Source organism: Rattus rattus, chromosome 1 (assembly GCF_011064425.1).
Source record: "Rattus rattus isolate New Zealand chromosome 1, Rrattus_CSIRO_v1, whole genome shotgun sequence".
NCBI classification, from domain to species: Eukaryota; Metazoa; Chordata; class Mammalia; order Rodentia; family Muridae; genus Rattus; species Rattus rattus.
The window spans coordinates 164,854,963-164,881,698 of NC_046154.1; the positions used below are offsets into that span (position 1 = coordinate 164,854,963).

General features: G+C 50.8%; 1 protein-coding gene across 1 annotated transcript in view; it reads left to right on the plus strand.

Moving 5' to 3' along the window:
* The first annotated feature begins 546 nt into the window (after nt 1-546).
* Nucleotides 547-26,736, plus strand: part of Appl2 (adaptor protein, phosphotyrosine interacting with PH domain and leucine zipper 2) — a 52,105-nt gene continuing 25,915 nt past the window's right edge. Inside the window, exons 1-5 of the mRNA XM_032910498.1 lie at nt 547-741; nt 7,872-7,970; nt 19,703-19,762; nt 20,217-20,288; nt 23,815-23,902. Of these exons, the coding sequence (XP_032766389.1) occupies nt 688-741; nt 7,872-7,970; nt 19,703-19,762; nt 20,217-20,288; nt 23,815-23,902 (373 nt within the window). The 5' untranslated portion in view covers nt 547-687. The remainder of the gene's footprint in view (nt 742-7,871; nt 7,971-19,702; nt 19,763-20,216; nt 20,289-23,814; nt 23,903-26,736) is intronic.

The window sequence follows — 26,736 nt, forward strand, 5'->3', positions numbered from 1 at the left end:
ATCCAAATTAAAAAAAAAACAAGAAGATGCCAAGGCTGGGGGTGTTGCTACGTTGATAGCGGGTTTACCCAGCATGAACGAAGCCCTGGGTTCCATCCCCAGCACTGCACAAAAACTCAGGTTTGGTGGTTGGTGGTCCATGCCATCACTCTCAGGGGGTGGAGGCAAGAGGATCAGAAATTTTGAATCATCCTCAGTTACACAGTGAGTTAGAAGACAGCCTGACCTCCCTCCCACTACCCCCCCCCAAAAAAAAAGAGGTCAGAGAACAGCTGCAAAATCTGTTCACTCTTATCTCCTCCCACACAGAAAGAGTAATCTGCAGAGCCTCAAGAAGATAAACGCCTGTCGTCCCACCGGGAGAACCGCCAGGAGCGAGCACAGGGGAGGGCAACTTCGAGCAAGCGAAGAGCAGCCTCCTGCCGGAACCTCCCATCGCCGCTGCCCTGGCCGGAGGGGCCGAAGCGCCAGGGTCGGGAGGAAGCGTGGTCGCCACACTTCCGGTGTCCCGTGCTAGACCAGCTACACGTCTGGTGCTGGCCACACTTCCTGTTGATCCCGGCGGCCGGGGGCCGGGCTGAGGGGCGGGCCGCGGCCAGTGGGCAGGCGCGGGCTCCGAGCTAAGCCTCAAGTCCCCGAGTGCTGAGTGTCCCCTTCTCGCGTCCCGCGCTCCCTCACTGCCGCGCCATGCCCGCCGTGGACAAGCTCCTGCTGGAGGAGGCGCTGCAGGACAGCCCCCAGGTACTGCCGGGGAGGCCGGGAAGGAGCCGCGGTGCCCAGCCGGCGGTCGGGGAGGTCGGGGCAATCGCTGTCCCATAGTAGTAGCTCGCTCACGGGATAACAAGTAAGTTTTCAAGTAGTGTCTCATGCAGAAGAAGACGACAGCACTATTCACACATATGCTGCTGGTACTAACGATTCCTTGAGACCTAATGAATGCAGGGGCCAGAATGGGGAGCACAGAAAACCTGGATCCATTGCCCAATCGACCCAGGGAAGAGAAAATTCCATTTGCCATTTGTGCCACGCGGGGCGCGCGCGCGCGGGGGGGGAGGAGCGGGGGTGGGGGTGGGGTGTCATTAGCATTGTGGAGATGTGAATTAAGTCGTTTGAGCTTGAGAGTGAAAAACCGGCAGGCATATAGTGCATAGTGACAGTGGTTCAGAATTCACACTGCTTTCTCCAGGGATCTACTGTTCTCTTAATGTACCTCCTCTTCCCTTTTCTGGTATCGCATCCCTAACCATTAATATATACCTTTATCCTCTAGTGTCTCCGTTCCTGAAAAGTTAGAAAGGATCCAGCTGTTCTTCAGAGTTTCTCCTCTTCTTTTGGGTTCCTTCCTTGGCTTCCTAAGTGAATTGTACCTCCTGGATGGAAGTTTGATAAACCTACATTTCCACATCGTTCCCATGCAAAATAAATCTAAATGGCTTTGTGTGCCTGCCTAGCTTACGCTCCGTTCTGAATGCTTGTCCTCATGTAGACAAACAAGGATATGTAAGGAAGCTGTGACTACTACTATTTCTATTACTTGGGGGTTTTTGTTGTTGTTTTGTTTTGTTTTTGGATTTTTGTTGTTGTTTGGGGTTTTTTGTTTGTTTGTTTGTTTGTTTGTTTTTGATACAAGGTCTTACTATGTAGCCATAACTGGCCTGAAAACTTTTGGTGTAGACCAGGCTAGCCTTGATCTTCCACCTTGAGTGCTGGGATTACAGGCATGTGCTGTCATGCCCAGCCTATTTTTATTTTTATTTTTAACTGATTCAACTTTTTAAATAGACCGGCATGGGTCGTGCTAACTTTTCGAAGGCCTCTCTACACAGCTCTGGGTGTGAGGTGTTTCCTTTAGACCACTTTCAAACCACCCTCTCCTCCCAACATAAGCGTATGGAAATCCTAATCCTTGTGGTTATGAGTAGGGATTTCCATTTGCTTTGTACTTGGTGACACGGAAGGTCAAAGACAGGCTGTTTCTCTAGCCAGCCACGATGGTGGCTGAGCCAGGCACAGACATCACAGGGTCTGGAGTTCTAAGGTCTGTAATGGGCGCGCACGGTTTCTGCAGTTCTGCTTCTAATGGCCCAGTGTTCTCATCTGCAGAAACTCCACAGAAAACGAGGAACATGCAGCAGATGGGCAGCAGAACAGCCTAAAACTATATCCCGTCTGTATGGTTTACAACTTTGAGGGGGGGGGTGTTTAGAGGCTTTGTTATTCCTGACATTCTTTTTAATTTTTTAAAATATTTTTGTCTATAGTAAAGGCTTATTCTCAGGCTTCCCTGCAAAGTGGTAAAACCCTTACTTAATTCAGACACTTGTTGCCTTTCTTGTAAGGAATTTTTTTTAATTTTTTTATTCTTTAATAATTTCCTATACTTACACACGTATCTATATTATATCACCTCCCCATCTCCTCTCTCCGGACAACCCCAAGCATGTTCTCCCACCCAGTTTTCTGTCCTCTCCCCAATAACACACACAATCTAATTAGTGCTTTCTTCCTATGCATGGGTGTGGGGCCTGCCCGTCCAGTGGAGCCATGGCAACCTCCCAACAGCCACACCCCCAAAGAAAACTGGCCATCCCTTCCCAGAAGCCACCAACAGCCTGTAGCTTCTCAGCTAAGGGTAGGCCTCTGGGTGCCTCCATCCCAGGCTGCAATGCTGACTGGCATCGTGTACGTGACTGCATTGCTGTGAGCTCACAGGTGGGAAGGCCATGTCGTGTCTAGAGGACAGCATTTCACAACACTCTGTCTCATTCTCTCAGCCCCGCTCCTGTGACATTGCCTGGTCCTGATACAGATGTGTGTGGATGTGGAGGTCAGAGGACAGTTTGTGGAAGTCAGTGCTCTAATTCCACCATGTGGGTTCCAGGGACTGGCTGCAGGCCCTCAGACCTGGTGACAAGTGCCTTTACCCACAGAGCCACCTGTAGGAGATTTGTCCTCACTGTTGAGACCGGTTGGTTCTCTCCCATCAGTGTGACTGCTTTGGAGGATCGAAGGTAGCTTTAGTAGTCTTTCAGGGCCTGCAGAGCATGACTGACACTATTTTCCACACAGCATGTGCTGAATTGCAGCTTGACTCCCAGGAGATCCAGAGGCGTAGAACTGGATGGAATGGAAGCCATTTCTTTTATTTGATGTGAACGAATTAAACACAGAAACAAATGCCACAAATTCAGGCTCGTCCAACCTTTTGGCTTCTCCGGGCTAGGTTGTCATTTCCAAAATTCACACCGGAGGAACAGTGCCGTGAAGTTACAAAGTGAAGAAAATCCGAATGCACTAAGAACCTTTCTGCATGGCATTGCATTCATGCCTCTCTTGGGTTATGGGTTGAACATGCCTGGTCTGGATCCCCCATGGTATGTGCCCGGTGCTGTTCTAAATGCATTTTATTTGTGCACCCAATCTTTTGAGACAGGTCATCTAGTAAGGTGGAGGAGGGGCAGAGAAATCAACTGTAAGGTAAGGAAGCCCAGGCAGCAGGAATTAAGGGGTTTGCTTTTGTGGTGCAGGGGATGGAAGGCAGGCCTTACAGTGGTAGGTAGGCAAGTGCTCTCTCTCTCTCTCTGAGTCACCTCCTCAGCCTCCTGTACTGTGTAAGTTAGCCCTGCTACCTAGCACCTGCCTTCCCCTGGTCCTCTATTGATTCAGAAGGAGGGGGAAAAGGTACCCCATGAACTGTTTGTTTTTTGTCGGAGATAGAAGAGTTATGAGGTTTGCTTGAGTAACCGGTTTACACAGGACTTACTCAATGAACACAAAAGCTTTTGTATTTGAACTTGAGTGCTCCAAGAAGTGCTGAATGGACATTGCCCGGCCTTAGACACAACCGCTCATTTCCTCTCCTTGAGCGTGCAGGGTTGCACGTTGCATGTCGTGTTGCAGAGCTAGCACGAGTGCGTGTGTTCTTTCCACTGACCCCTGGGACACGAGTCGAGGGTGCAGAGCCATCCCTGTTGCTGTGTGTGAGCGTTCGCCGTGCTGGCCAGCCTCCATTAGCTGCTGGAAACATGACCATCAGCTAGATAGGCATTCGTGTCCTTGACCGCCTTACAGTCTGTTCCTGGGGCAGATAAGCAGCTGCGTAGGACGGTGTGAGCCCTGCTGTAACCGATAGGGACAGCGGCCCAGCTCAGAGTCCCAGCAGGGCATCCCGCATCCTTCAGAGGGCTGCTCTCATCCCATACGCATGCAGCACGATTCCCTGAGAAGGTGGGGAGGAAGCAGTTTCTCTTTTTTTGTGCTTTGAGCTTTGTTTCTTTGGAAGTTGGCTTAACGGAAGCAGGGAAATAAAGACTTGGTTCTGAGATCATGCAGTGGCCTCGCTGGGAGCAGCCCTCCCCAGCAATCAGGCCTTTCTTTATCCCAGTGAGATGCCTCCAGACATACAGGGTGGTTTTGTATGGCTTCATTGTAGAGGGACTTCGTCGTAGAACTCTGTGTGTAACACATTTTCCACTCAGTAAACTTGGATCTGTGAAGACGTTTCTCTCCCTAACCCAAATTAGGGGGATGAAAAAAATCTTTATCTGACTTACATTTTAAAGAAGCAAATTATGAGTGCTATTGAAACTGGACACCTACACAATGGCGTGTTGTTGAGACTGTCAGGGCTGTTTGATTAGGTAACACCCGGATGTTTACCCTAAGGTAAAGGAATGCCAATGGAGCTTGGGCCAGGCCCACAGAGAGCTTGGTCTTGTCTGGCTGGATGCAGAGGCTCCTGAGAATGTGGGATAGCAGTCAACCCCCGAGCCTGCCACTGTTACCTTGGGCTTTTATTCAGCCTCTCTGAGCTTTTGTGTGCGTGAGCTGGGTGCCACCGATTGAAAGCGCTGTCTGTGCAAACATTGGACAGCAGCACTGGGCCTTTCTGTGAGGCTTTGAGCAGCTGGCATTGCCTTTCCTGACCCTCACTCCTGTCCGTGTTAGGGCATCCTCGCTCTCCACCCGTACGTGTGAGCAGAGCGGATGCTGACGAACGTGTGCAGCAAAGCAGTCCCCCCGCAGCTGGCCGTTCTTTACCAGGGGTGAGCTAGTTAAATCCAGTGCGGAGAAGGCTAAAACAAGGCAAGGTACCATGATGCGGTTCTCTGGCTTTTGCTGTAGGTGAGAGAGAGATAGAACGTGGGGTGATCAGAGAGAATCTGGCTCCGGTGTGCCCGTGTCCTGGGCTGGCACTACAGAACACACCCGCTGATGAAACATTTGAGACTCATGACCTTGCAGAGGACGTGGATTTATATCTCAGCCCCTCTGCTTCCCAACCCCGGGAGCTTTAATTGTCTGTGTCACAACCTAGAATCTGCTCTTTCTCGGGTTGGTCTTGGACGACTATCTTGACTATTAATTAATGTAGAAGGATGCAGTGCATTGCCCGGGTCTTGGCGGGGGTTGGGAGAGGCACCTTTCTCTGGCCCTGGGCTGTAGCAGGAACTACCTAAGTATGAGCCTCAGGGCGAGCAGTCCGTATTCCTCCACGGTTTCTGCATGAGCTCCTGTCCTGACTTCTCTCAGTGTGGACTGTAGCTGATGAGTAGCAGACAGGAAGCTCGAACAGCATTGAAGACATTTTATGACTGCCCTGAGCCCCAGCTTCATCCCCCGTAAAGTAAAGTGAGGTTAGTGGGAGTGTGGTATCCGATTATGAAGTTGTTTCATTAGAAAACATGAGAAATGTTCCATGCCCGTCAGTGTCGGAATTCCACTAGAGTTCTTCCTGCCGCCCTTGAGAAGACCATTGTGTAAGCCTTCTCTTTTTAACCACCTCTTGTCTTTAATTTATTCCTAAGAGAATTAAGGGAAGACAAAATAGGATTCAGCTAAGTGAACGAGTGCAGTCCAGTTGTGCTGCCTCTCGTGTTCCCATGCATGCCAGTCATAATAGAAAGGTGTTTGAACCTTCGTAGACTTCCGTGGGACCCCGTAGCAGTGGGTACGGGAAGACTCAGAGCTGTTCTGCCGGGTGGCACTCCTCAGATAAGCACATTGCTCTAGTGTTAGGATGGAACCTCCTGTTTAAACGCATGAGCGCCAGAGATCATTGTCTCCATGATAAATGTCATCTCTCTCATCACAGCTCAGCCATGCTGATCCTGGAGTCGCTTTCCTGGGCAGTAATTCTCAGTCCTCTAGCTGGTGTTTGAGCACATGCTGGCCCAGAGCAGGGAGACACATGCACACGAATGCCAAACGCAGGTCACCCATCTTAACAACCAGAAAGTCATACTTTCAAGAGATGCCATAAGGAATTTAGAATCGTCACCTTTACCCGCTGGTTGTCATCATTAATGGGTTATGACATCCAGTGGGCTGTAGCCGTGATGTTTACTTACAAACAGATGAAGGGAGTAGGAAAAAAAAGCCATGCACATTCTATGTGAAATGCCTCATCCGGTGCAGCCGATGTTTGCAGCCTAGTGCAGGAGCATTTGAATGTTCGGAACTCCTCTGGAACGAGGTTCCGTGCTGGTGAGTGCTTGTCCTCACAGAGAACTGTGGGGAGAGCTGCTCTATGTGCCGGGCTTGCTGCTGTGGATCTCATTCCCAGAAGCACCCACTTAAGACCCAGGGTAAAGAACGGTACTCACTCCACTATGAAGCCTCCAGTCTGTGGAGCCAAGGTAGATGTAGTGGTGAGAAGGGAAGACCCCAGTGGCCAGGTTCCTACTCCTGTCCCTGGGGGTATCTGGTCCCACCAGGTGGTGGCCCAGCAGCAGGGAGGCCCCAGGGGTGGCGGGGCACAGTAGCCAGGCAGACCAGTCACTTTCTAATCTTTATTTTAGCTTAGATGGGTTAGAAGAACTTGGAATTGAAATCCATTTGCAAGAAAATACTGAGCAGTAATGAATTGTTTGCAGAGTGCTCTGTATGACCTCACTAGTGTGTCTTGTGCTCTCTTTGTCTCCTTGGTGGTTTACTGAGCTCCCTTTGTTGCAAGTTCACATATGTGAGTGGGTCTCTATGATGTGATGCCTTGACCCTTGGTCACACACCACCCAGTATATAAAGATTTTACTAGCGCTCAGGGTGTGCCTAACATTGTGTATGAAAAGGCTCGAAATACCGTTTAGTTCCTGTAGTCGCTCAGCTGCCCTCAGAACACAGTTCCTCCTTAGAGAGGGGCCAGCATAATGGCTGCTGTTTGAGTTTTATGCCAAGAGCTTTTACTTTTGGGACAGGATGTTTGCAATTCCTGACCATGAGCTTAAACACACACACACACACACACACACACACACACACACACACACACACACACACACCACCACCACCACACACCACCACCACCACCACACACACACACACACACCACCACACACCCACCACCACCACCACCACCATCATCACACCATGGAAGTTGACTGTGTTATCTTAAGAGGAAACAATGGCTGTCTGCAGGACACCCTGGACTGCAGACACCAAGCAGCTGGTTGAGGCTGAGTAGTGAGACTGGCGGAGCTGGGCAACCATACCTGGTGTACAGTGGGGTCCTGTGTTCCCTGTGTGGACTTGGAAAGAGAGGCTCCCTTTCCTGGTACTGTTTATTGAGTGGGCACATGGATAGGTAGGCCCGGAAGTCAGCACAGGTGACTGTGCTTCCGTCTGGCGGTGCTGGCAGTGAAACCCAGGGCCCTAAGTACTGCGCACTGAGCCACAAGCCCCGCCCTAGACATGGGCTTTCTTCTCTGGTCCTGAGCGAGTGTAACCTCCTGTCCCTGCACCCTTGTGGAAAGGGCGAACAGAGTTCACCACACGCTTTCCCTCCCGGGTCAGGCAGCTCCTGTGCTATCTGTCTGTCCCTCCCCCGTGACTGTCGCTGAGAGTGAAGACTGACCCTTCTTCTTTGCCTGCAGACGCGGTCCCTGCTGAGTGTCTTTGAAGAGGATGCCGGCACCCTCACAGACTACACCAACCAGCTGCTGCAGGCGATGCAGCGTGTCTATGGCGCACAGGTATGCCACCCACCCCACCCTTGGAGTCAGAAAAATCTCAATCAATCGTTGGCCGAGAAGATGGCTTAGTGAACACCTGAGTTGGGAGCCCAGAGTGCGTCTCACAAAGCTGGGCACAGTGTCCTGCTAGTGTCTTTCCAGCACTGGAGGATACATAGGCAGAGCCCTGGGGCGTATTGGCCTGCCACCCTATGCTGTTGTAAAAATATAAACAATAAAAACGCTGTCTTTTATCCCCACTAGGTCCGCCACTGTGGTGCCCCATGATATCTGATAGACATCTTAAAACTCAGTCAGCAAAGCGTCTCACCTGCTCTGCTCCATCCCACACTGCCGAGGCCTCTCTCTGAGCCTGGCAGCACTCTCTCTACCTATCTAGTTCCCAAGGCAGGTGTCCATGCCAGAAACACACATCCCAGCTCTGTGGCGGCCCAGTGTCTCCAGCCGCTGCACACTTTCCTACACTCAAACCATCACATGAAAGAACACACAACACAATAACCTCTGACCCAATTGATAAGATATAATCGCCCACCTAAACATACAAAGCCCAGTACCATCCATCCCTTAGGAACATTAACAATAACCTGTAAATACACAGAGTGGAATCCTAACGTCACCTTCCATGTTGTCTACTGGCTACCCTCTCTCTCCACCTCTTTCGTTCCCATCTCCTCCTCTTCCGTCAAACTCTTCTCCTGTCCATCCTTCCTTCTCCTCCAATGACAGGCCTCCTTCTATCCTGTTCCTGCCCTCACCTGTATTTTACAAATTCATTTGGGAGAAGGTTCTGGTGAAGTCACCTGAGTCCTGAGTACGTGACTAGGCAGCCGTCCTTAGAGCAGTGGAATTAGCATCAAAATACAGATAACTCCAGGGCAAACCTCAACAACCCTAGGCTTATCTGTGAGTCCCAGGTGAGACACTGTCTCAGGAAGGTAGGACAAGAGAAGACAAGTGAGATTGACCCCTGACACATGGTCACACGTGTGTGTGTGTGTGTGTGTGTGTGTGTGTGTGTGTGTGTGTGTCCCCTCCCCCGTACATGAGCATGTACACATATCAGAGTTGGGTTTGGCTTTTTTTCTTTTTTAACTTTTCTTCACCTCAAAACAAGGATAGTCATGTTTCCCTTGCTTGAGAAAGTGCTGGGTTCTTCCTGTGAGTATCATCAGGAGGGGACCCACAGAGCTGCTTTAATTATCTTTTTAATCCAACCCCACAGGGAAACACGGAGCCTCCACATTTATGAATGTGTGGGCTCAGTGTCTCGACCCGCTTTGTCTTTCTCATAATTAGGCAGTCTTGGATGTCAGTGTGGGCAGAGAGAAATGGCTTTCCCCCCATCTGAAGATGGGGTAGCCTCTTTGTTTTGAGGAACAAATATCTTGGCTTGCAAACCATGGAGGATAAGTTGCTGAGTAGCAAAAGCAAAGCTTTTTACAGACAAGAACTGCCCCACACATCACTTTCCAAGGAAGGAGTGAGTCACTTACGTGCAGAGTTACACATGGAAACGTTAGTGACACTGGATGGTTTGTACTGACCCTGCTCACTCACGTCTCAGTGTGCTCACATCCCTTCTGCTCACTGACGATGTGGATGGCGTGAGTACCACAGGCCGCAGTGCGTGGCTCTTAGGAATCCTGCAGAGTGGGACAGCCAGAGGGTCAAGGCGCCTGCCACTAAGCATGACAGCCTGAGCTCTGTCCCTCATGGTCGAAGAGCTCTCTGACCTCCACACACGTGCTGTGGCATGCTCGTGCACGCGCACTCACACATGCGTGCACGCACACACACACAAACTCAAAAACTGTAACTGAAAAATTTAAAAATATAATCGTATGTAGTTAGCAGGCATAATTCACCATGAGAAGAAGCCCTAGTCTTTCCCTTTAGAGAGCTTGCATTGGTCAGGAGACAGACGGTTACTACTGAGTGCCCGAAGGCCAGGGAGGAGGCTCACCTCCCCCGGAAGAGCTGTGCTGGGGTGTAAGTTCACTTTCTGTTACTGTGACAAGACACCCAAGGAAGTCACCTTACAAGGGGAACTGGGCTAACTGGCGCCACCCTTCAGTTCCGTGTGTACTTGGGCCTATGCCTTTGGGCCTGTGGTGAGGGGGTCCATTGTGGTGACGTGGGAGAGCCTGGTGAAGGGAACTGCATGACTGATAGCGGCCAAGAAGTAGAAGGCGGCTTGCGTTCCACTGTCCACACGCCAAGGACCTAACTTCCTTCACTAGACCCCAGTTCTTAAAGGTTCCGCCACCGCCCATATGCCACAAGCTGGTAACTAACCCCGGGGGTCATCTGAGACCCAGGCATCACAGGTGGGCCTCCGAAAGGAGAGTGGTTACAGTAGGTGGGATTTGTTTATTCGATGGCTACACTGCACAGTGTCCAGAAGTGTCCCAGTGTGACCTGGGAGTATGTACTATTTCTACGTGTCAGCTAAAAAGAAGACAGTGGAGAGAGACAGACAGAGAAAGACTGTCCAGACCCTTGACCTCAGCCACAGGAGAGAACACAGAAAGAGTCAGAGGCACACAGATGTGTGTGTGCAGCCATGTGCTGGCATGGACTGAATCATTGTCCTTTTTGGTCTTCTGAGACAGGGTCTTATGTGGACCAGGCTGGTCTGGAACTCAGTTTGTAGCTGATGATAACCTTCGACCCTTGATCCTCCTGCCTCTGCCTCCCCAGTGCTAGTGTTACAGACATGTAGCACCGTACCTCAGCTCACAGTTTTCCCTAGAGGGTCTGAGGGCTCATGGGGCCCTGAAGTAAGAAAAGTCTCGCTGAAAGTTTGAGCCGGAGTTCATGGCTGGAGATAGAGACTTACAAACTGTGGTGTCAGGCAGGAGTCACTCAGTGTGTTCAGCTGGCTGTGGTGGACCTCTGTGAGTTCCAGGCCAGCCTGATCTACATAGTAAGTTCAGGGCCAGCCAGGGCTACATGGTGAGACTTTATCTCAAAAGGAAATAGTCTGTCGTGACGCTGGGATTGAACCTAGCGCCTCACGGTGTGCCAGGCAAGCGCTTGGCGTGCAAGCCGTCCCAGACCGTGCAGATAGTGTCAACGCTATGAAGGGTGGGTTCTTTTTTTTTTTTCTTTTTTTCGGAGCTGGGGACCGAACCCAGGGCCTTGCGCTTCCTAGGTAAGCGCTCTACCACTGAGCTAAATCCCCAGCCCCGAAGGGTGGGTTCTTGTTTCAGATGTTATCTGCTCGCTTGTTTTGATGAGCCTTTCAGAATTTGGGAAAATATGACGACTTTCTCAGATTTTATTTCATTATCCTGAGTGCTTCTCTATTTTCCTCTGAGTGTCTAAGTTTAATACAATAGAAAAGAATCGACTGTACTTATCACTGACCTTCTTACTGCAAGGAGTAACTGAACACAATGACCCCGTCTCCTACTCCGTGCTTTCAAGCCCCAACACTGAAGTGACTATGTCCAGTCCCAGAAGCCTCTGCTCCGCCTTCCTGTGTCTGTCACAACCATTTGCTGAAGAGTCAAAACACTTCCTTACACATTTTTTTCTTCTGAGCCAGAAAACTACTTTGTGCCAAAGCTAAGTAGGTCTTGCATTCTGCGAGGCCGGGACCCAGCTTCCAGCTCCTAGCACATGACTCTCATGTGGGCTGTCGACCGGCCAGCGCCCTCCTCCTCTGGCTACTGCTGCAGAGCCGTGGAAATGCCCTAGAGACAGCTGGCCAGCAGCGGCTTCCCGACTCGCACGGGCGGGGCCATGGCTTTTCAGGTTTATTGGAAAGGAGGAGATGTGTTTTGCTTGCTTCGGTACGTGTATATTTTAAGCTAGTAATTCTTCTCTATGTGTTCATTCTGGCCACCCTACCGCCCCCAGTTTTCTTGGTTTTGTTTCGTGTTAGTCCCTAAATATTTTACATTTAGATATATTGAATTGTATCAGTAGAGTTTGATATTTGTTTGTTTTAGAAAGACATAGGTGTTTTTTTTTTTTTTTACTACTATATTTTAAAAGCCATTTATGTGGCTGGTGAGACACGGGTATTTTTTAATCAGCCTGCTCTAGTCGGTGTCCTCTGGGTTTAGTTTAGAAGAAGGAAGACCAAGAAAAAGCAGAGAAGGTGAAATTAAAGTTGATGTCTCAGAATAGAAGCTAGAAATTCTGACTGGGGATTGGAACAGGAGTTGTTCTCTGGGGAGAAGCACTTTACGGTATGTGAAAACGAAATCATTTAGAGAAAGCCCGGGGTGTTTAGGGACACAATGAGGAATCCGAAGTTAATGCTCCTGTTACTGTGACCGCAGGAATAGGATAAAGACTGGGAATTTAACATACAGAAATAGCTGTCAAATATCGACTGTATAAGCAATGTCCTCTTTAGCTTACCAACACTAGTTAGATCATAGAAGTAAGTTGTGTGCTGGGCATCTATAAATGTACGCTTAGATCTTAGCCTTCTGTCCTGTTAGTAGATACGGCTTCTAGCTGGCACAAGCAAGGTGTTTGATACAATATTGAAAGGCGCAGTCAGTCCTGTAGATGAGCGTTTGTAGGGCTTTGTATTCAGGCTCTAACACACTAGTTTGATAATTACAAGATTAGGTCGTTTTCTATTAAACCCTTTCTTATATAACAGAGCAGAATGCCTTCTCTGAAGGTTAGGATACAAGTTACCTAATTGAGTTACAGACTTTGTGTGAATAAAGTCACATATATGTAATGCAGTGTAGTAAGGCTGAACTTACCCTTGCTGTCTCCCACAAAGAACAATGAAGTGACAGTTAAGTTTTTAAAAAGACAGAGAAGCAGAGAGACTTCTCAGAGCAGACACCCCTACTTTGGCTGGTTTGAAGGAACTTTTGGCCTAACCTCTGCAGTGAGCCTGTGAGTTAGCAAGGGGGTTGGCATCTCAGGGCAACAGTCCATGTGGCCCCATTTTGTCTCTTAGCTGGCAGAAAAGCCATTGCCCACGCTAAGTGAGCCGGACCGTGGCTGTTCACCACAGAGGGAGGTGAGCACCCTGCGTTACTAACAGAGCAAAAGCTTGCTGTTCAGGGCTCTCTGCTGCTCTCAGACTACTGGGCCAGTAAGTTCAAGATGCCTGAGGGGCCTGAACAAGAACAGGAAGAGATATCCACACTTAAGTTGGCACAGATCTTGCAGTCAATAAATTTGATTGTTTACTCGCTTTACATCCATGTATCTGATAATTCTTTCTGAAGTAGGTTTAGAGTTCCTTGTTTTGTTTTGTTTTTTTTAACATTGGACTCACCCAGGCTTAGGAGAGAGCTGCTTAGCTCGTGCTCTCAGCTGTCACACTGAGGTGGGGACCGGGTGAGTCTGACAGTGGTCAGGAAGACGGCCTGTTGTTGTAGGTTGGTGAAGCCAGCCATTCTTACTGCCTACCTTTCTTTCTCCTCTAATGGAAGACAGGCCACTCAGGTTGGTAATAGTGGTCTGGGAACAGTGTTTTAATACCTTAGAGAAAGTTTTATCCCATCAGTGTGTGTGTGTGTGTGTGTGTGTGTGTGTGTGTGTGTGTGTCCACCCATGACCCCATGTCTAAATCTCCCATCAGCATGGCTGGGCCAGTTTTATACCAGGCTGGATTGGAGGGAGGGAGGCTTAGCCAGGCACAGTGAGTGCAGTGCACACACCCAGGGACAGCGGGAGGGGGCCCTTATAAGGTCAAACAAGGAGTGAAGCCTCCTCACTGTCCGGGTAATACCTTCTTACTACGGTTGATGCTGGGGGAGCCAACTTTATAGAGCCGGGTGGGAGGTGGGAGAGGAAGCCAATGCATGCCATCCTCAAGTTTGAGGTATTTAGGGTTGAAGCTCTCTTGACCCTTTCTCTGGAATCCTCAGCCATTATGGTCCCACATGGGTGTATGTGTGTGTGTGTGTGATGTGTTTCAGTATGTGTGTGCTAGTGTGTATGTGTGTGAGTGTGTAGTGTGCATATATGTATGGTGTGTGTGTGATGCATGTTGGTGTGTGTGATGTATGTTGGTGTGTGTGTGGTGTGTGTGATGTGTGTCGGTGTCTGTGTGTGTTTGTGGTGTGAGTGTCTATGTGTGTGTGTAAATACATACGTGTGGGTGTCCCTGGAGACCAGAGGAGGGTGTTCGATCCCCTGGAGCGGGAGTTATAAGAAGTTGAGAGCCGCTGTCATGGGTGCTGGGAACCAAACTCCAGTCCTTTGCAAGAGCAGCAAGTGCTCTTACCTGCTGACCTCTCCCTCCAGCCCCTGGTGGGTCTCTTCTAGGTGACGCCGTGGTTACAGCGGGCTTGCTCACTTCCCCTCCGCAAAGCCAGTGGCCCAGTCACATCTCTGCAGCCACTCTTTCCTGTTGGGGATTTTCCTTCGTTTTTCTCTTTGTTGGCACAGGGTCTCGCTGTGCAGCCTGGCGGCCTGCAGTGAGGCTGTGCACCGCCACAGCCAGCTCTGAAGCTGTCTTTCACCACACGTGAGGGGCACGGAAAGAGCGCACCCCAAACATCTGAAAGCTGTGGACCCTAAAGTCCCTTTTAGATTCAGAAACAGTAAATCTCAAGCTGAAGCAAAGATAAGAGAGAGGGGGGGTAAAGTTACTTAAACACTGCAGTGTTCTCGGGCAAGAGAGGAGGCTCAGCAGGTAAAGGCATTTGCCACCAAGTCTGATGACCGGAGTTTAATTCCCTGTCCCGTGTGGTAAAGGAAGAGAACTGACTCCCAAAGTTTGTCTTTAACTTCCATATGTTTGCACACACACACACACACACACACACACACACACACACATGCATGAACACACACACACATACATGCACGCACGCACGCACCAAATAAATGTTAAAGAAAATATTCTTCAGATGACAATAGTTGGTTTATAGCTAGACAGACAGATAATAGATGGTGGATGGATGGGGGGGGGATATATTAAGTTGAACAAGTCACCACGCCTCTGGGAAGCAATGAGAGCAGTGTCATCCACGGTGTGAGCTTGTGACAGCCGAGGGGGAAGCCCGTAGGAGGCAGACAGGTTCTCAGAGTCCAGGTCAGGTACCTCCTGTACATTATCTCATTTAGCTTTCCTAATTAAAGATTACGCTGAAGATCCAAGACTCAGAGAAGTTGTGTAGATTGCCTCGGGCCACACAGCCGATGAGTGGCAGAACCAGAAAAGCCTGAACTCACTCCTGGGCCTGGTGCTGTGTTCTCGACACACTGGGCTCCCCTGACAAACTGGTCAGCCCCAGTTAAGGGTTTGCCTTTCAGAGGTTTGTCCTGTCCAGACAGAACAGCCTGGTTTCTGAACCTGACAACTCTAGTTTTTGAACCCAGAGTGACTTTCCTCCTTTCATTAGTTTTAAATCCAGATTAATGAATACATTTCACAGTCCTGACAGTCAAGCAGGTTTATTTACATGCTTGAGACTTGGAAGCATTTTGTGGCTTCAGGTGTGAGGGGCAGAGCTGAGAGGTCTTGGGAAGCAGCTTCACAGAGCCTACCCGTGGCTGGTCTAGCCTACCCGTGGCTGGTCTAGCCTACCCGTGGCTGGTCTAGCCTACCCGTGGCTGGTCTAGCCTACCCGTGGCTGGTCTAGCCTACCCGTGGCTGGTCTAGCCTACCTGTGGCTGGCCTAGCCTACCCGTGGCTGTTTGGCATGCGGTGTCCACAGTGCTTCATCCTGCAGCCTCAGGGGCTTTCGTGGTGTCAAAAAGGTCACTTTGACTCGTCCTTTTAACACAGGATTAACCTTGGAGTCAACAGGCCAGAACCCCAGTCCTGGCTGCTTTCTCTATGACTGTGGATGCTGGCAAGATAAGCCACTGTGAGTTTTCTTGCAGTCCTTGGGTGGTCTGTAGAGTTGCTGCTGTAGAACCTGAGGTGCACCCTACAGCCATCCTCCGAATGATAGAGCCACAGTGATTGCCTCGCACCTCACCTGCCTTGGGGCCGTCTGGTGCTCCGCTAGTCCCCTAGCAATCCCAGGACTCTTCCTCTGGAGCAAGCCCTTCCCTAGCTTGCCCTCCCTACCTCCCCTCATAATCCTCATTTTCCTCCATGGAGCTCCTCTGTCTTAGGCCTTTCTGCTCTCCAGAATCCTCTCAGCCTTCCCTGCGTGGTGTGCATGTGCCCTGCCTGGGCAGGATCACAGGGACGGCCGGCAGGGCCTGAATCTCCTTTGGAACTGTGCTTTCTTGATTCCCAGTGACTTGCCTACCGCCGCTGTATAGGGCGAGTTTTCAGGATTTTCCGGGAGGCAGTGGTTCTCCACAGGAAGGCGCCCTGGCTTTGGTTCTTTCTTTGTCTTGCAGCCTTCCTCCTCCTGAGGGCAGGATGCTCCCATGGCCCCCGGTGACCACTAGCAAAGGTGAACCCCTCAGCAAGCACTCTGAGCACAGGAACCAGCGGGCCAGCCACCTGCTGGTGTGTCTCTGGGTATTCACCAGTGTGCGTGCCAGGCCGTCTACACAGCTCACAGTTCTGTGCTCAGGATCCCCTTTGACCCCTCACCGACATCATAGCCAGCAGAGTGTGTCTAAGTCCACTCTTTCCCACCCTCTCTTCCTTCCTAGCCAGAGGGCCCCGTATGCCCAGTGTCCTGTGCTAAAGCAGTCTGAACAGGGAAGGGGTGATGAGGGCTTTCTTCGTCCCATAGACTGCTAGCTCCAGTCGGATGTCTTTCTGATGCCCGGCCTGGCATTGGAGGCTGCCATCCCAGCTGGACCCTTGTCATCAGAAACCCATGCTCCTCGTTCCTGGGCTGAGGCCTAGCACCTCTGTCTTCTCTGGCTTCCTCACCACAGACTGCCATTTGCCTCAAGAGTAGGCACAGTCCTGCCGGGGCACTTTGGCTCCCCTCAGGTGTGTTTTGGTATCTCATTAAGGATCTTACGTCATCTCCTGACCAGCCTGTCGACTCTCCCTCATCCCTGCTGTCTTCCACTTCAGCCACAGGGGACGCTGCTTCTGCGTCATCCGCTCACCCCCTGCCTTCTTCCCTTATCTCCTCAGAAGGTCAGCACTGTCTGCCAGCATGTCTGCCCACCTTCTCCACTGTGGGTCTTGGGGATAAGCGTGAGTGCACCTCTCAACCTCTTGATGTCAGGCCACATCTGTGCCACTTGGAACAGGCCCATGGCTGTCTGTGGCTGACCCCAGGTGGATTTCCTCTACCTCAGTCTGAGCCTCAGCCTTCACACTGCCATGGGCGGTGCTGCCCACTGAGGCTCTTGGCAGTTTCCGGTAGCTCTGAGCAGTAAGCCTCTCTGGCACGGTAAGGTAGGCATTCCTTTGCCAGAAGGTTGGCTTGCCCATCAGGCTTGCCAGTCCGTTGTCTACGCCTTGTCCGATGAACAAGAGGTTCTTTAACATAGGAGGAGCTGTCTGCAAACCCTTTGCCAGCTTGTCTTTTAAGGGTGAATGGGAGGTAGCCAAGTGGAGACAGCAGCCCAAGAGCTGTTGCAGGACCAGGAAAGAAAGACCCATGTCAGATTTGTAGCTCAGAGGTAGAGCCTTGCTTAACTTTGAGGCCCTGGGTTCTGCACACCAGAAAAACACACGTCTGCTCGTGCATGCATGTACACACACACACACACACACACACACACACACACACACACACACACACACACAGCATGATGTTACTCTCAGAACTACATTAGAATCTTAATGCTGGCCCACCTCCCTTGCTGTCTTGCCCCCCAGGAAAGAGTGAGCTTTTGTTCCTAACAAGAGGCCCTCTTAGGCTTACTGCTTGCACATTGGCTGAACATTGGCCGAGCTCCCACTTCACAGGTTTCTCCCGTTCCCAGGGTGTAGGTTCATTAGCCCAGACTGGCAGGGCGCTTCCCGAAGCCTTCGTGACATGGGGATTAAGGATGAGTGAGGCTGGGGTGACACTGCCCACCATTCAGTGTCAGTTCAGGCAGGGTAGGGCCTTTGTGAGTGCTTGCTTCCCAGTGAGCTTCTGTGGGAGGAGCAGTAACTCCTGCCTGATGTACCAGACAGATACACAATATTTTAAGGTTAGACCTGGCAGAAGCCACTTGTGCTCTCATGTGCTATGTCCTGCCCTGCCGAGGTCCTGTCCATGGTGTCCTTGACATCTGAGTGCCGTCCACTTGGCATGACCTCAGTGTCTCCCAGCAGCTCCTGAGAAAGCTTTCACATACAATCAGAGCTCTCGTCAGAAACAGAAGTGCTTCTGAAGACCTGAGGCTCCTGCTTGGTTTGCATGTAGAGAGGGTTATTATGTCTATTGACCGTTTTGTGAAGGATTCAATATGGAGGGGCACTGCTGTAGAGTGAAGAGAGGGCCGTGAGGGGCGAGGCCAGGAAGGCCAGGAGTGTGTCATCCTTAAGTCCATGGTGAGTGGGAGGCCAGCCTGAGCTTCAGTGAGATGCTGAAGGGAAAGAGGAGATTGTGGAAAACAGTGTGGAGTTCAGAATTAGACAGACCTAACTCGCGGCCCTGTCATGCCACCAACTAGCTGAGAGACACTGGATGAGCCTCTTTGTGCTTCAGTCCCTGCTTCGTCTGTGAGGCTGTTAGTCACTCAGACCTGTCCTGTTGAGGGGCTGCAGTGGTGGCTCGGCAGTTAAGAAAGAGTGTGCAAACCCCGGCCCCCAGGGGCCAGCCTCAGGCAGATGCCAATCTCAGACAAACTCATCTTACCGGAAGCAAGGGACTCTTGTGTAACCCAGACAAGACCCTCTCTTGAGAGCATCACTGCCGAGATGGTGGACCGGCCACTTTGCTTGGGTCGTATTTTACTGCCTTTTGTGATCTGGCCCTACGTTGTTAGGCAGTGGAGTTTGCTCACAGTTGGATTACAGGTATTGTTCTAAACTGGGAGCTTAGGTTAATCTTTTGACCCGTTCATGTACTCATCCAACATGGGGGATGGCAGCCGTGTGCTAAGCTCTGTTGCCTGTCCCTGTGTAAACCAAGGCTAGAGGCCTGTGTGTGCGCTCACCTGCTTCCTTGGCCCCGCCCCAAAGGAGAAGGACACAGAGGGCAGGTAAGGTAGCTAAAGTCGGGGCCTAGCGGGACGTTATCCTGGGAGGGAGGGAGAGCCATTTTCACAGCCATGCCTGCACCATAGGCAGGTGGAGGGAGCTGAGGGTCTGAGGAATGACCCTAGGAGGATGCACAGCTCCATCACAGCTCAGAAGCAGGAGTCGTACGTTCTAGGTCTGCTGCATGGGAGGAGCCTAGAGGACAGGACAGCAGGAGCAGGAGCAGGATGCTGGACCAGCGTAGGAGCCTTCCGGATGCTGCAGCTCCTCGGACAGTGCTTCCCTCCCGTCTTCCGGAGCTTGAGAATGGCTATGCTTCTGTCACAGCCGTCCCTGGTGCCGATGCTCTGATGACCCCTTCCCTCATACATCTCAGAGGACTGGGGGGCGTCTGCGGGCCTTGGCTTACTGACTGACTAACAGAAGGAGCAGTTTGTTCAGGGCCCTGTTTGCTCTAAAGCGAGCTCCGAAGCTTTGCTTACCTCAGCATGGCCCTCTACATGTTGCCCAGACACAGTCTCCAAGTGCGGTGGTGCAAACCGACAATCTCAGGAGACCGAGCCAGGAGGCTCTTGAGTTCCAGGGTAGCCTGGGCTACAGAGTGAGACCCTGTCTGGGAGGAGAAGCGATCACTTCCCAGGCATGTGCATTCCTTGTCAGGGCTGCTCTGAGATGGCACCCGTCAGTGACACCGACACAGCTGACCTGCTCTGCTCTGTTCTCCCCACAGAATGAAATGTGTCTGGCCACACAACAGCTTTCCAGGCAGCTGCTGGCATATGAAAAACAGGTAACTTGACGGTGGCTGTGCGGTCCAGTGCAGGGCCCGGGAACCCGAGAGGCCCCCTTCCAGGGTCTCCAAAGACACCCTGCAGAAAGGCCCCTGCCCCCTGCCTCCAACTTCCTTCTCTCTTCTTCTTCCTTTGCCAGGGGGGCTTCATTTTATCTTTTACCACTGACAAACTGTAACTCTGTAACTGGGATCCCTGAAGCTAGTCAACTACCCAGAGGGTTCCTGGTCTCCAGGAAGGCCAAGCCACTCAGTACCAGTTCCCAGAACAGAACCCTAGAGATACTGTCCTATTCAGACAAATGGCGTGGCCAGAGCGGGGTGCTGTTAGACCTCTCAGACAGACTGCCTCTGCTGTGCCCCTGGGAGAAGGAAGGAAGTGGGTGGCAGCATGGAGTTTGGGGGTGAGTTTCCGGAGTGAATTCCTGCATTCATTTAACTCTCTCTGTTCTAGAATTTTGCACTGGGCAAAGGCGACGAAGAAGTAATTTCTACCCTACATTATTTTTCCAAAGTGATGGATGAGGTAAGACGTGGAAATTTTTCTTTACGAACCTTCTTTCATCTGGTTTGAGCCCTGCGTATTTTAAAATACCTCGGATTTCTGAGGCTCGTTCCAAAACAGAGGTGGTAGTAACACCGTAATTGTGATTTGGAGGGAAAATAGACCACGAGGGCCTCCAGGCATTCGGTTTCCTGGTTAGTTGGCCTGCCTTGGTGTGTCTCCCCTATACCTAGATAGCTGCAAACAATAGGAGTTCGTTGTTTTGAAGCTTTGGAAGTCAGACCTTCCCAAGTAACCCACAAGGCCACATCCTGTGGCCTAGATGGAGTCCTTCCTTCCCTCTTGGCTCCTGGTGGCTTCTGCTTGGTTTGGCTTGTGGCAACATCCCCCACGTCTGACTGATTTATCATGGCCTTCCTGCCGCCTGTGTTCTCATCTTCTGTCTGTATCTTTTGTTATAAAGATACTGTCCCTGAACTCAGGGCCCACCTAGAAGTTCAGGTTCTTTCCTTTTCCTGGCTACATTTGCCAAGACTCTGTTTCCACAACCTGGGTTCTAGATGGTTGTGTTCTTTGAGGGGGACCCAATTCAACCCACTGCAAAAGATCTCATACACCTTTTATTGTATGTGTGGGAAACCATGGTTATAGGAAGTTGCATAAATCTTAGTTGTAAAAATCGTAAGTGGTCTGGGGATGTGGCCCAGGGGAACAATATCTGCCTAGCATGGGTTTAACGCCAGCACTCTTTAAAATAAACTCCTCAGAGTTCCAACACCATGGTACCAAAAGACCCTTGTGCACCACTAAGAAGCATAATAAACTCCAGCTTTTAAAGCCCCAGCAGTGTGGCTGTCACAATAACCATGTGGAGAAAAGAGAAAAGAGCTGTAGTGGCCAGGCACTGAGCCATGGTAATTGTGGGTTCTGACACCCATGTAGAACTGTACCAGCTGCAGCTGCTCCCCTCACCACTGCTCACTGAGCAGTGCCGTCCCCTGCGCTGTGGAGAGGTTTGTGGGAGGCACTGGAGAGGGACAGTAAACTGGCCATTGGTTCTGAGCTTTTTATTGTCTCATTGAACCATGAGGAAAAGACACTGAAATGTTTCTCTGGCTGTTCTGCAACCCCTGAAGAGCCCCCAGGGTCCCACAAGGTAATGGCCTAGTCCCCCAAAACCGCCCTGACACTTAGGCCCCAGTTGTTAAGTCCCAGGCTTCTGGTGCTTCTGACTGACTGGCAAAAGTTGGAGGTTAGTAACTTGTGGGAGTGGTTCATAACTCAGGACTCGCTGTGCTTACCAGTCATATTAAGATATCACAGAGTACACAATGACCAGCTGAACATGGTGACACGTTGGCAAGGTGTAGGGAGGGGCCCAGAGCCTCCTACCTCTCTAGAGACCCACGTGCCAGGGTCACAGTCGGGAAGCTCCTCCTCTCTTAGCTAAACCAATCTAGAAACGTCATCACAGACATGCGTAAAGGTTTATTTCTACAATGATCACAGCCCTATCAAATTGGTAGTCATGATTAACCATCCCACTTGTCACTCCTGCTCTGGGGTCTCCTTTAAAATATGTCAACAGACCAGTGAGCCGACCCTATGGGTAAGGGCACACCACCACAGTAGAAGGAGAGAACTGACTTCCATAGATACACTGTTGTGCACATGCACACGAACACACAATAATGTAAAACATATGTCGAAAGGGTATAGAATCTATTTAAAAAGAGCAGCATAGTAATGTTCGAGAGGTGTAAAGAGTTTTTTTATCCTACTCAATTTTACAATTACTAATTGTGAATAAATACCTCAGGGAGGCAGTAGACATCTCCCCAAATCACGTGTCCATACGCAGAAGAGAGTCAGTCACTGGGCGAATGAGGCTGGTGGTCAGAAGATTGGCTGGGACACCCAGCTTACGGCTGCTACTCACTGCCTTCTGGGTCCCTTGGCGGGTGTGAGTCACGGGTAGTGTCAAGGGGTCTGTAGGGTCAGAGCTCACACAAGCCTCCTGGCGACTGAAGCTGCTGCCAAATGGACCCGAGGTTTGAGAAGAGAATCACTTCTGAGGTAGTTTCCTCCACCTGTACCAGAACCAGGCGAATTTTCAAGATGAGCCAGCCGACCCTGGAAGGAGATGACCGAGCAGGCAGGAGCGAGGCATGCGGCACATTTAATAGAATGTGTTGGAGTGAGATCTTTGTTGTGAGCCATACAGAGATTTCCTGTGGGTGCCTTATCCTCACAGAGGGCGTGTCACCGGTCCCTGTCAGCATTTTGAAGCACAGGATAGAGCTCTCTGTGTGTCCTCAGCAAAGCTACATGTGGTTAGACATCACCAGCCCGTGCATTGCTCACGCCACACAAAAGGCAAATGACATGAATTCCACCCCGAGGAAGAAAAAGGTCAGGCAGGAGGAGTCCTGACATGCTTGATCACTTTCCTGCTTGCTTCATGTCTGTTTGAGCCCAGAGCCCCCACGGTAGGAGTGCTTGTTGATACTCGGTTAGCCGTTGATGAGAAACATTAAATTTTTACTGTAATCACTCTAGAACCCCCAGCCCTCCAACCCCAGTGGCACTTCCTGGTATGGCCGTCTTCTTGCACTGCTCTCAGATGAAGAGTCACCACTCTACATCTGGGCTGGGATAACAGCCCTAATGGTGTTCCCAGGCCTAGCGGAGGGCTGACCTTAGACCTTTCACCTGTGACCCCAGAGGACAAACCCTGTAGGAGAGATGCATTATGCACGGGGTAGCGGCACGCACGTTGCCATCACTGTTGAAGGCAGCCTTGCCGACTGCTGACTCCAAACATGACCATGAGTTGCTCGCCGTAGTCACCAGCACTAGGGTCAGCCCCTTCCCCTGGCCATCGCGGGTGCCTGGTCTGTAGATTGTGCACTTGGGCAGCACGGTGACACACAGCACACTGTGTGCTGGGCTGTGGAGGAGGCTTGGTTTTACTTCTGGCCGTGGTTACATCCCCCGTCCAGTCATTTGTGATTGGAATTTAGAGAATTGTTTGCCTTGAGTCAAATTAGGATCATAGGGTGAGTGAAAGCTCATGGCGTACAGGATGGGAAGCTGGCACACAGATGCTACATCCTCTGTCCCCTCCACGGATCTCCTGGCCCTCTGCTGGTTGTGAGGTCGGGCCAACCCTAACCAGTTCCCAGCAGGCTGGTTTTTCGGGTGTGGCTATCGCCCTTGTGAGGTGGTAAGTCCTGCCAGCAGCCTGCAGTCAGTGCCAGCCAATGTGATGTGTGGTCTCTAGGAGGGTGCGGCCTGGCTTGAGAATACGGAGCAGCTAGGGTTTGCACAGAGACGCCTTTAGCAAGCTTCGCTGATGCTACAGTCAACAGCCCTGCCTCTCATCGTCATGACTCCCGGCCTGCCTCATTCAGGTACTGGGGCGTGCATTTGAGAGCTTCCGGCTGAGCCACTTGGGCACACAGGAGTGTCTGTGCTGATCGCCTGCTGAAGTGCAGGATGGGTAATAAAGGGTATAGTTCTCTCAACTAAGTTCTTTTGCTTTCAGCTCAATGGTCTCCACTCAGAGCTGGCCAAGCAACTGGCAGACACTATGGTTCTCCCTGTTATACAGTTCCGAGAGAAGGATCTCACAGGTAAAGTAGCAGGGCCAGGGCAGTTACCTTCTGAATGTTCATTTACTTCCCGGTAATTCTCACTTGCATCCATTCCTCTCAACACTTGGCTGTCGAGAATGCTCTTAAAGCAGCTTCATTCAGCAAAACCTTTCTTGGTTCTTTGCATTCCTGGCTCACCTAAGGGAGGCCACGGGCAAATAATGCAGACACAGCGGCAGATCCACGTAATGTCATGCAGTGCGGCTGCAGAAGGGATGGCCAAGGACTGGAGAAAGCACTCCAGAGGCCTGGCGACTTCGTGGGCCCAGGTCTCGGGCCTCCTGGGTGTGGGTGGTCTGAGTCCGCTGTAGACTTTGTAGGGAGATAGAGGTGTTTGGGTGGAGGCTGCGGTTCTAGAGAAGCAGGGACACTTTGGACTGTGAGGTGGACGCTCGGAGGGGGCAGGATGGGCGGTGCCGGCGGTCTGATGGGGGCTGAGGGGGCAGGTGTGAGCACTTGGGTTCCTGGTGAGCACACTCCCGTGAAGCTCATGCCCAGTGGTGCCCTCTTGAGTAGCCTTCTGAGCGAATTCCAGTTCCTAAACTGAAGTAGAAACGTACCATGATTTTAGATGTATTTGAAATCAAAAGGAGTCCAATTGAATAGTAAAAATTCATTCTTCCGGAGAAAAAAAATTGGTAATAGAGAAGTGAATCGAAACGCTCTAATTTTGGTGACCTTAATTTCATTTATTACCTAGACAGTAAAGACTTGTGTATGATTATTGTAGAGATGATTGCATGGCCCCTGTGGAAAGGCATGAGAATTTGTGAAATATTCCATGTTAGAAAAAAAGAAAAACATATGTACAAACAAACCAAAAAAGAATTGTCTATGAGAAGAATGACTAAACACAAATAAAACAGAAAAACACAACCTTAATTAACACACACGAGCATTAGGGCTGAAGAAATGGCTCAGTGGTTAGGAGCAATGGCTGCTTTTGAAAAGGACCTAGGTTTGGTTCCCAGGACCCAAATGGTGGCCTACTGTCTATAACTGTAGTTCCAGGGGATCCAGCACTGCCTTCTGGCCTCCGTGGGCACCAGGCATGCACACGGTACATAGACAGCCATGCAGGCAAGATACCCATGCTCATAAAAAATAATCACCTCAATTTAAAATACATGTAGTCTGACACTCTCTCTAGGGAGGGAAGCTATATTAAACGTAAAGACGAAAATGGGATTCCCCTGGCTGAGCTTGTGTCTGTTGCCTGAGGTGGTGACCGTGATTGAACTGCTCTAAGCCCCGCCCAGTACTCCTTTGTCAGCCCTAACACCTCATAATTTAAAAATACCAAGTAATAAACTGGGTTGATGGTGCACAGCTGCGATCCCAGCACCTGAGAGACACCGTCAGTCGCGGTCGCCTTCTGCCACAGACCAGGCGGGAGGCCAGCCTAGCTTACGTGAGACCTTGCCTCAAAACAGTTAAAAGCAAAAAAGAAGTAACGTGCCTGCCAGACTGCAGGTCTGTCCCCTGTGTGTCAGGGGCGGAGTGCGGGTGCGCAGCCTAGACCGAGCATGTCCAGCAGCCCTCGTGACGGTGGCCTTCCTTACCAACCTCTGAGGTCTAGGATCTGAGTTTACAGTGCTTAGAGTGGCCATTCTTTTGCAAAGGGGAGTAAAAAGGCTCAGTTAGTAGAAGCAAATGTTTCTTACCTATGAAGACCTCATCAAATCACCCTGTTCTCAGACAAAGACAGAAATGGGAAGCACTTGGGCCCAGCCAGATGTGAATCCAGCCTCAGTCTGCTTACTCAGTGCCTTAGCCTGCCTTTTCATTTTAAATTAGTTTGATTTTTATATACGGATGCTTTCCCTGACATGTGTGCCTGGGGTCTCCAGAGGTCAGAAAGGGACATCAGGTGCCTTGGAGCTGGAGTTACAGATGTGTGAGCCTCCATCTATATGCTAGGACCCTGCCTGAGCCCTCTAGAAGAGCAGCAAGTGCTTTTAGCCACTGAGCTGTCTTTCCGGTCCCTTAAAATTTGGTTTAAGCTGGCCTTGAACTCATGATCCTCCTGCCTCCACCTTATCATATCATACCCGCATCCACCACAGCCCACTTTCCTGCCTTTCATTCATCTGGGCCCCGGCAGCAGTATACCTGAGGAGGCGTGAGACACTAGCAAGCCGTCGGAAGACGCCTCTGCTCTAACAGGAGTAAAAGTAGAGAGAACAGAAATGCGAGAGGGAAGAGCAGAGAGCAGCCCAGCAGCAGGGAAAGAGCGAGGCGAGGCCAGCGTAGAGGCTGTAACGTGTTCTGTTGTCTGACACTCTGGCGTGGATTGTGTGAGAAGGTAGGAATGGCGACTCCTCCAGGGTCTGCTCAGTGCTCTCCAGGGTTTCCTCTCGGGCAGTCGCCATTCTCTTGGTGACCTTTCAGTTTGGTTTGGGGATTGTTAAGTCGTCTTGGTGCATGACGGGTGGGGTGCCGTGCTGTGGGTCATGGTTAGCGGTGTTGGCTGTGGCTGTGCAGTGTACCAGTTTGTCATTTTCACTAGATCCAGCACCATGTCCACTGGTGATTAATAAGCCAGATTTCTACAGTGGTGGCAACAGGAAACTGCACGGTCCCACATATTGTAAGGGAAGATGGCCTAAGACAGTTGAGGGCTTCAGCATATAGGACAAGTACCGGACCGTGTCCTGTCTACCCACGCCCAGGGGTTGTCTCCTTTACAGACCCCCGCATGTGAAGTGCTGCTGCAGCCACCAGGCCAGGGGCTGTGGACAGAGCGTGTGCCCTTATCCTCTCAGGAAGGCAGACCCTGGCCTCACATGGCCGCAGCTCCTCTGCTCTAACAT